General features: G+C 37.5%; 1 protein-coding gene across 1 annotated transcript in view; it reads right to left on the bottom strand.

The window, feature by feature from the left end:
• Positions 1-10,600, bottom strand: part of CDC14A (cell division cycle 14A) — a 195,085-nt gene that overhangs the window by 75,590 nt on the left and 108,895 nt on the right. The window contains exons 6-7 of the mRNA XM_007936102.2: positions 9,343-9,409; positions 5,886-5,948 (exon numbers count right to left, since the gene is read on the bottom strand). Coding sequence (XP_007934293.1) covers positions 5,886-5,948; positions 9,343-9,409 — 130 coding nt within the window. The remainder of the gene's footprint in view (positions 1-5,885; positions 5,949-9,342; positions 9,410-10,600) is intronic.

Raw genomic sequence — 10,600 nt, 5'->3', positions numbered from 1 at the left:
TACTTCCGTAGTGATACTGCCTCGGAAACCCAAGGAGGGGTCGCTATGAGTCGGGGCCGACTCGATGGCAAATAACAACAACAACAACAACATCTGCACATCATTATTTCTGTAGAACAAAGTTTGCCAACTAGTGATGGAATAGGTTTCCCAACCAGTGCACTGAAATGAAGTTGGGGCAGCCAGAGTCCCTAAGCCAGTCACCAACAGCTGTGAGCTATTATCACAAGGTGCTGAACAAATATTATCATGTCCTGTGATGGGAAAAAAAAACAAAAGCCCTGTGACTCTTCCCTTAAGCAGGCAGCAGCCGTGTCATCAGCCATGCAACAGGTATGTGCAGACCTAACAACTTATGTCATGTAACCAATGGTCAAGAAGTGGCCCAACTTTATCAGTGTGTAAAAAAACAGTTAAGTCAATAATATCAAGTCAATAATGGCTAAAATATCTTCATACTAACAATGACAACTTCACAGAAAGTTTTATTATTTTTTCCTTCAGAAAAGCAATAATTTACAGAAGGAAAAAAAAACATTTATAGTAGAAAAAAAAATAGCTCAAAGAAACAAGTCTAAGTAATTTCTTCATTTTTTAAGTAGGCATTTCATGACATTTAAGTTCCATCTAATCTCCAAAAAGGTAGTTACAGCATCTTCTTGAAACTGCATGGTCTGAATTCTGCATAGATAGTAAATTTAAGCCCCAAATATTAGGTACCCCAAAAGCTGCCACTGAAGCTCTGTTTCTGCATTTTTTTTTTTTTGTCCCCCACTAAGAAGATGATACAGAAAAAGACTTCATCCATGTTTTTATGTTGAGTTCATCAGGTTTGACAACATACCAAAAACAAAACTCACTGCCATCAAGTTGGATCCGACTCATAGCAACCCCTCCTTGGGTTTACGAGGCAAGATTTTGTTTGAAAGTCACCTCCCCTCCAAAAAAAAAAGAAAAAAATCTGGAGGCAAATTCTGCATGTGGGTGTTGCTTTAGGGTCTTACACAAGCAGAATTATCATCCTACATTGGCACTAATCACTAATCTTTACTATTGGAGAGGTACATGATTTGATTACTCAAACTCTTTTTATCTTCATTTGTTTTTCCCTAAGGCAAAAAGTCTGTATCTCTCAAGTGAACTAATCAATGGCTAGATGCCAAAGGAGTGGTTGATAAGTTCTCAAGTTCTTTAAGAATGCCTTAAGAAGCTTAGTGTAAAGCTGCTGGAAAAGTACAAATGTTTTGACGCTGATGCCTGGTAGAAGCTTCTGGAACCACATCCTGCAGTTATTTTTACTAGCCCTTCATAGCACAGCTGCCAGAATTGCATCTGTTTATCAGTGCAAATGAGAGGAATGCATAGTTCTACAACTTGGCAAAGGACCTGGGAAGATAACATTTTTGAAGACACTTTTTCAAGATGGAAGGCAAACCCTGCAGTTGCTTATCAATAATTAATACAAGAGGCCATTTACAAGTCAGGTATAAAGAAAGCAAAAGCCTGAGTTATCTTACTTCAAGCCTTCTAAATATGACAGAGTCTTGAAATTAACTCTCAGGCAAACAATTAGATCACCGGCTGGAGGGAGAAGGAACCTGTGTCGCTTATCCTAGGTTTCGTTTATCCCAGTGGACTCTGACAACACATGGTCAGGACTATCCTTCTTGCAGATCTGCACTCCAGTCACACTGAGCACTCGATATGTGGCTAGTCCAAACTGAGATGTATCCAAAAGTGTACAATACACACTGGATTTGGATGGCTTAGTTTAAAAAAAATAAATAAGTAGTAAAATAATTCACAAATGATTTTTATATTCATGATATATTAGAATAATATTTTAGATTACTGGGTGAAATGGAAAAAATTGTTGAAATTAATTTCACTGCTTCTGTTCACATTTTAAAAATGTGCCTACTGGAATATTTAAACATGTAGTTCCTTTACATATTTAGTATATATATAAATTGCATAGTATAATACAAAATTTATATATATAATTTATATATAAGAGAGATGTCTTCATTTATATATAGTATACATAGTAGAGATGTATATCTTAATAGATATTTAAAATACATGCTTCTCTTTTATTTCTATTACATAGCACTGCTCTAGATCCTTGAATTGCAGGATAAGGATGGATATAACCTTTGCAGAACGAGTAAAGATTTATCTGTAGACTTTATAAAACAGGTATTGCCTATGTTCTGCTGACTTTGTTGTTGACAGCATTTAAAAATATCATTCTTATCCTAAGACTCTCCTTTAATTGCACACAGAGATGCAGTCTCATTGGTTCAGGTTTTTTCTTGAATCATATTATATAAAAATGTATACTTAGTCAAAAAGTGCCTTTGAAAAACATTATCTTGAACAACCCCCAATCACCTAAGGCTTAGAATCTCACCAACTGCTGTCAGATACAAGACAATCAGTGTCTACAGAAGCAACAGTCAAAAAATCACATGTCATATTGCATTGGGAAAATCTGCTGCAAAAGACCTGTTTAAAGTGTTTAAGAGCAAAGATGTTATTTTGAAGACTGACCCAAACCACGGTATTTTCAGTATCTTCATATACATGCAAAAGCTTAACAATGAACAAGGAAGAGACTACAGAAGAATCGATGCTTTTGAATAGTGCTGTCAGTGAAGAATACTGAAAATACCACGGACTGCCAGAGATCCAACAAATCTATCTTGGAAGAGGAATAGCCGGAATGTTCCTTAGAAACAAGAATGGTAGTAATGTCTCACATATTTTGGTCATGTGATCAGAAAGGATCAGTCCCTAGAATGCTGGGTAAAGTAGAGAGTAAGCGAGAAAAGAGAAGACCTTCAACAAGATGGACTGGCACGGTGGCTACAATGACTGGCTCAAGCATAGCAAAGACTGTGAGGATGGCACAGGACCAGGCAGTGTTTCATTCTGCTGTACACAGAGTCACTATGAGTTGGAACGAACTCTGGCACCAAACAACAATAATATAATACAATTTGACTTTGAAAACTACAATTACCTTCCTAGAGATACTGACATTGTTGGAGCTAATTAAACATGAATTTAGCTACACCACAAGACTAGAGCAGGGTGAACAGCAAAAGAAGTTATGACAGGAAATGTCTGGGCTCAAAAGATTGTTGGGAAAAGAGTTCCTTTATTTATTCATTTATTCATTAAACAAACATTTATAAAATGGTTACCACCTGCCAAGTATACTTCTATTTGTAGTTTATTACTACATAGGCTTTGAGAATGGGTATACCATTCTCAAAAAGGAAGCTATTAAGCAGAAAATTTTTCAAATGTTCACTAGCTGCCTGCTCCCCTCCACTGGCCTGAGTTGCAGTTTTTGCTGTTTTCAAGTGGCGGTACGATCACATTCTTACTAGATTTTGGTTTGGTTGGAGGTTGGTTGCTTTACAAGAATAGAACTGTGCTATCTATTGCAAGTTTCACAATAGATTTTTCAATTAACCCTCAAGCCAAACCAAACCAAATCCATTGCTGTCAAGTCAATTCTAACTTATAGTCACCCTATAGGACAAAGCAGAATTGCTCCATAAGGCTTTCAAAGCTGTACATCTTTACAGAAGCAGAGTGCCGCACCTTTCTCCTACAGAGCAGCTAGTGGGTGTGAACTGCTGACCTTCAGGTTAGCAGTGAAGCATTTAACCCCTGTACCACCAAGGCTCCTTGACCTTCAATAACCAAACCAAACTCACTGCTGTCGAGTCAGATCCAACTCACAGTGACACCTCCTTGGGTTTCCGAGACAGTATCACTGTAGAAGTAAATTACCAAACCTTCCTTCTGAGGAGTGGCTGGTGGGTTTGAACCGCCACCCTTCTGGTGAGCAGTCAAAGTGCCTTAGGCACTACGCCACCAGGGCTACTTGACCTTCAATAGTACCATAAAAATTAAAAATAAATAAATAAAAGGTAAATGAAAAGTAAAACATCAAGTAGTTTGTTTTTTTTTCCTTACTGTATTTTCTCCTTACTCTCCCTCTCTCTCCACCAACCCTAATCTCTCCATCAAAGGAAGTAGTTTTAGTGTTTTGTTATAAACTCTGATGGCTAGTGCCTAAGGCATTTGACTGCTAATCAGAAGGCTGGTGATTCAAACCCACCAGCCACTTCTCGGAAGGAAGACTGGGCAATCTACTTCCCTAGAGACACTACCTCAGAACCCAAGGAGGGGTCGCTATGAGTCAGAACCAACTCCAAGGCAGTGAGTTTGGCTTTCGGTGTTAACAACCATATTTTTCTCCATATTAATATACATAGGGAAGAGATCCAGGTTTGGTGGAGCTTAGAATTTATCTATTTGGGGGCTCATGTTAACAATCCAAAATTATGAACACAAAATTTAGTGCAGGACCATAAAAGAGGCTTGTGCAATGGGAATCCCTAACTTTAAGCTTCATTAGCTTCACAGTAAATTATCTCTGTTTGTATAACACAAACACCCATACACGCATATGGAGGGAGGATCTTGTTACTGTTTTATTTAAAAGGGGGGGGGTATTATAAGCACTTTTCTACATCTTCCCTTCTTAATAATACATTGTAGAGATCATTCCAATACAACTGTTATAGCTCAAGTTCATTGTTTAAATGACCACATAACATTCTATGGCTTATATGTATTACAAGTTATTCACACTTCTCCCTTATTTAATGTGCCTTCCCTTTGTTTCTAGCTTTTTGTTTTGTTTGAATTTTTTTCCCCTTGTGCCATGATAACAATGCTTTTATGATTGATTAAAAACAATTATTAAAGTCTTTGTGGACTTTAATTAATTGTACTAAATTTATTAATTTGGGAAAAATGGCAGTTTTATGATGTTAAGCCCTCCTCCTACCCAAGAAAGAAAACATGGTATATGTTTTCCCATTTGATCACATTCTAGCCATGGGAAATTTACAAGCTAATAAGGAAAATGAGGTTTGTGCCCAAATAGCTATAATGTAAGAAAAACAGAGGAATAAATCGTAACAAGTGAAACTGAGAGTGAGATCTGGTCTGCAAAGGATTTGAACACACGTGAAACAGACAGGAAAGGTGAAAGGAGATGAGGAGAAGCTCAGCCAAGGCAAGGGGACAGTCAAGGAACAGTAAGTAAGCAGCTCACTTACTTACAGAGTGAAAACAATGAAGAAACAGGAGATGAGGCTGGAAAGGTGGACTGGAGCTCCTCCACAACTAAGAATGCCAGGACCCAGGGGTTTATCCTCCTTTCAGCAAAGGCAATGGGAGTTACAGCTGGCTTGGGGCTACGAACAAGAGGCAATCAGGGCTCTGTCTTAAGATCACTCAGTCATGTGTATGAAAGACAGCCCAAGGGGAGGAGGACTTGGGCTCAACTAAAAAACAAAAAAAATTACAAAAAAAACAAAAAAACCACCCACTGCCAATGAGTCAATTCCAACTCACAGAGATACTATAGGATAAAGCAGAACTACCCCATAGGGTTTCCAAGGCTGTTAATCTTTGTGGAAGCAAATTGCCACATCTTTCTCCCATAGAGTGGGTAATGGGTCAAACTGCTAATCTTTCGGTTAGCAGCTAAATAGCTTTACCACTGCACCACCAGAGCTTCCTGGGCTCACTTGTTGTTGTTGTTTGCCATGGAGTCAGACCCAACTCATAGCGACCTCTCCTTGGGTTTCTGAGGCAGTATCAATCACTACAGAAGTAGATTGCCCAACCTTCCTTCTGAGGAGTGGCTGGTGGGTTTGAACCGCCAGCCTTCTGGTTAGCAGTCAAGTGCCTTAGGCACTATGCTACCAGAGCTCCTACTTAAATGTTAGGAGGGAAAAAAATAATTTAATGAACCCGAAATTATAGTCTGTGAAAAATTAAAGTGTACAAACCTCATAATGTTCATATTCATCCACATCAAACGTCTCAAAGTCAAAAAATCCATGTTGTAATCCCTAAAAGTAGAATTTGAAATTAGTTTTGCCACACTACATTGATAACATCTATTAGTCTGTCCTGGAACTCCCACACACAAAATGGTCCTCACTGACTTGGAGGAGAAAGCTTAAAACTTTTGATTTTTAATGAGTATCTAGTAATTGTCTTATAACATTGCTATTTTTGCTTTGAAATGTCTTACAATTAAGACTGAATACTTATGAAGTATGTCCCACAAATATACCTTGATTTCGTTCAAGTCCTGATTTAATTTTATATGTAAAAATAATTCTATATAAATGGAACACACTAGCATAGTGTTAAAAACTATAGTAAAAAACTGTCCGTGATTGTGCAATTAATTCATATCTAAGTATGAGACAAGATAAAACAAACCAAAACCAAACCCATTGGCATCAAGTGGATTCCAACTCATAGCGAACCTATAGGAAAGAGTAGAACTGCCCCACAGAGTTGCCAAGGCTGTAAATCTTTACGGATGCAGCCTGCCTCATCTTTCTCCCACAGCGAGTGGCTGGTGGGTTTGAACCACCAACCTTTTAAGTTAGCAGCCAAATACTTTAACACCTATGACGGAAGACAGAAGAAAAACCAGTTATTCTTAGGAAATTTTGTTTTCCTTCTAAAAGTAACAACGTATTTAGTTAAAAAAGGGCATTTTAAAGTAATAGGCCCTTGTTGTTTCCTGATGAGCCCTAGTGCACAGTAGTTAAAGTGCTTGGCTGCTAACCAAAAGGTCAGAGGTTTGAACACACCAGCCTCAGCAGGAGAAAAGATGAAGCAGCCATGGAAAATCCTATGGGGCAATTCTACTCTGTCCCATTAGGTCACTATGACTTGGAACTGATTCAACAGTAATGGGTTTAGGGGTTTGGGCACTGTTTCCTGAATTCTACTTTAGGGGAATTTATTTCATGGTGATAGTTTCTGACAAAGTAGAAGTGTATTTGACTGCTGTTACAACATGGAAGGAAGAACTGATATTTTTAACAACACAAAAAAAATTTTCATACTCCTTTTTGTAACTTAATAACTTAGAATTTTTAAAAATTATCCAGCTTGCTCAGATCTAATATGTTGAAGAGGACAAAGAGTCTTTTATTCATAAACTATGAACTATACAGATTACAAAAGAATACAAAACCATGAGTACTTTTTAAAATTACATGATAGAATCATTAAAAATAGAAGAAGAAACAATTAAGCCATGCTCCCACAGATCTATTTTGAAAATACTTTAGAGACCAGTGTTTTTCAAGATGTGGAACATGGACCACTTCCATCAGAAGCATTCAGGGTAACTATTTAAAATACAGATTCCCAATGTCCCATCCCAGAACTACTAAATCAGAATCTCCAAGGGTGGGACTCAGAATCAACATTTTTCACAAGACTTCCCTAGGTGATTTTCATATGCTGGTTTAGATAACCCCTACAGAATAATCAGAACAAGTTATTTAAATTATTCACCTATAAACAAAGCAGCTTAGTTGTCCATATGTACCATTCTAAAGAATATGAGAAAAAAATAATTACTTGAATATACTTTTTCTTTCTCTTCATTTAAAGTGTATGTTTTGTTTTCACAGAATATAAATTATGCTTATGACAATGTTAATACATCACAATCAGAAAAATACTCTTCTGAAAAAGGCAAAACGTGGCCATCCTCCATGTATGTTCTTAGGAGGCTACTCACTGCTACAAAAATGAGCCAGAATGTGGCACATCATGTAAGAGAACATAAAGTACAGGCAATGCACCTCAGTTACTTAAAAATATGTTAAGAACCCTAACATCAAGTCGCCTAAAGTTTCATCTATATTTGGGTAAAATAAACTCCAACAATTGGCAAAACACTAAGTTTACAGAAGCCATTATGAAAGAAGTCACACCTTTCCTTTTCAACAGGAAGGATGTCATAAATTTCAGTATCAAATTACCAGTTACCATAGTAACAGGCAAGGATTTTCCAGTGTGAACTCTTTGTGAATTTCACATTGTGTTATAAAAGACATGGCCTATATTCAAGGTGAAGGAAGGTAAAATAATGATAACAGTGACAATAAATAAATTATATATACACTTTCCCCCCTCAGGCATGTTTTTTTAAATGCTGTAACTGTGGCTTATATAATGGATATAAGTGTGGTAATATATGTGGTAATATCTCTATAAAGGTCCTTAACTGGTGTTACTCGACATGCATGCTGGTGATACAGGGAGTGGGCTAAGAGAATCTTTACAGTTGAGGCAAAAGGGAAAGTATTTGAAACTCTTATGGTTTTATAGGACTTAAATTCACTTAAAAATGAAGTATCTAAATTAGAAACACACAGATATAAAGAGGTAACATATTTATCTTATCAATTTTCTCAAATCAAACTATAGCAAATCACTTTTATATTTCATCAGGCAAAGGATGGGGACAAGTGAGAATTACTACTGATACTCTATAATCCGTAGTGATCTTTACCAATGGGTTATGTAATGTGTATGTTCTTGACTGATAACAAACATGGCTAATTATGTTCAAGATGGAATTATGTACTTTGAATTCTAATTACAGTTCACAATCTAGCTTGTATGATTTTCAGATTACACACGGCTATTTTTAAACATACTCCAAAAGTTCTCAGCAATCTTTAGATAATTTTCTTCATTTTATATATAAAGAACTATGACCTGGTTCTCAGCCTAGAGTGTGCATCAAATCACCAGGAGGGATTATTCAGAGCTTCTGCTCAGTAGGTCTCGGGTGGGGCTGAAGATTTTGCATTTCCGAGAAGTCTGTACACTCTGAGAATCACTGATTTATGATATACCCTGACATGATATCAGAAAGAACTCTGGATTGAATTAGGAGTTAATTAGAATTAACTCTTTCAATAACTAACTCCCTGTCAACCTGAGAGAATGATTTAACCTCTCTGGGCTTGTTTCCTCGTCTGTAAAAAAGAGATAATAATATTTGACCTACCTAGTATTTCACGGGCCTGTAATATCCAATTAGAAAACCAATGTAGAAACGTTCTCCTCCACGCTAACAGAAAAGAGCAGTGGCTTAGATAATTTCCTGTCTCCTCCACACCTATATCCAACCTGATAATGAGGCTAAAGGGTGGCAAAGCAGCAGCCACAGCAGCAGACATCAGAGGTGATAAATCCGCCCCAAATACAGAAGATTTAAATGAGAAAGGATACCCACCAGGAGTCACAAAGTTACCCAAGTTTGCCCTCTCATCTGTATTTTACAAATCAATCCATGTTCAAGAAGCAGAGAGCCTTTGGCCTCTGGGCTCCCCTCTCTAATCTCCAACAACAAACAAAGATGTTAAGATTAAATCCTTTTTCGTATTTTTCAATTACTGCAAGGAGAATTGTTATTACCTTTCTGATTCCCTGCAAACAGTCGAGGATGGTGAGATTGTAAGTGCAATATCCAAAGGAAGCATCCCTATAAACATAAATAAACTTAATATTAAAAACTTGCATTTGGAATATTTAAATAGTAAAACATCAAAGTCAGTTGGAGGAATGCTTGTTTGGCTTCACAGCTGTCAACATGGCAAATTTAAGTTAGCATAGCAGATCCTACTAGAGCACTCAACTGAAGCACTTCTGAAATTGCTTTAATTCAATAGGCAGAATTAATAAGAAAAAGTAGATTTAAGAGCCTGAACTCTTAAGTTAGACTGTCTCAGTTCAAATTCCAATTCTGTGCCATGTACCAGCTAAAATCTTGAGCAAGTTATTTTACTTCTTGGTTCCCTCAGCAATAAAATGGAATTAACCAAAGTAACTACCATTCATAGAGTTGTCCTTAGCACAGCATCTGACACATAGGAAGCACTTCATAAATATTAGAACTATTGTCATTATTAACAGTGAATTGCACTGTTTCATTAAGTAAAACATGCATTGTCATGAGAGGCATTCTGACAGACAAACCTGTCAGGAATACGGTAAATATAAGCATAAAAAAGTAATCCGGACAATGTATGTAGGTCAACAGAACCTAGCAGTCGTTTTTGTAGCTTAAAAGTCTTCTCCCCACCAAAAAAAGGAAAATGCAGTCACGCTTCCAAACAAATCTCCTCTCCATATCACTGGGGCCCATGAGAGCTTCTAATGCATTATGAAATGCTCTATCAAAAGGAGTGGGAACCTACTACACTGAAAACTGAGTGCTTCATAGTTTATTTAAGTTTTTAGAGCAACTTATATTAGCAGACCTGCTTTAGGCAACATAAAACTAAAGTATCAAGTTCAGGTCAGTTAAGCAAGAACTGGCACCAGAGCTTTAACACTAGCAATGTTCCAAGGTGTCCAAGGCAAGAAACTTGACCTCAGGCTCTCAGTCTCTGCCCAGCCTCCACTGCTGACCCAAAGGAAGAGACTGTCCGGCATCTGCAATGACAAAGCCAAATGTACCACAGGTGGCCCGAGAGCAGCAGGGTAAGGATGCCAGATGAAGCTCTTCAGGGAGAAATCAACCTGTATGGGCTTTTAACATAAAATTAACATAAATGTAAGTTTTCTACCACTAACCATACCAATAGGAGCTCTGGTAGCATAGTGGCTAAGGCACCTGACTGCTAACCAGAAGGCTGGTGGTTCAAACCCACCAGCCACTCCTCGGAAGGAA

The sequence above is a fragment of the Orycteropus afer genome, unplaced genomic scaffold (genome assembly GCF_000298275.1).
Source record: "Orycteropus afer afer isolate SDZICR_OR568_19922 unplaced genomic scaffold, OryAfe1.0 scaffold00033, whole genome shotgun sequence".
Classification (NCBI taxonomy): Eukaryota; Metazoa; Chordata; class Mammalia; order Tubulidentata; family Orycteropodidae; genus Orycteropus; species Orycteropus afer.
The sequence above is the reverse complement of the archived record's forward strand: the minus strand, read 5'-3'. Positions and strand labels throughout refer to the sequence as shown.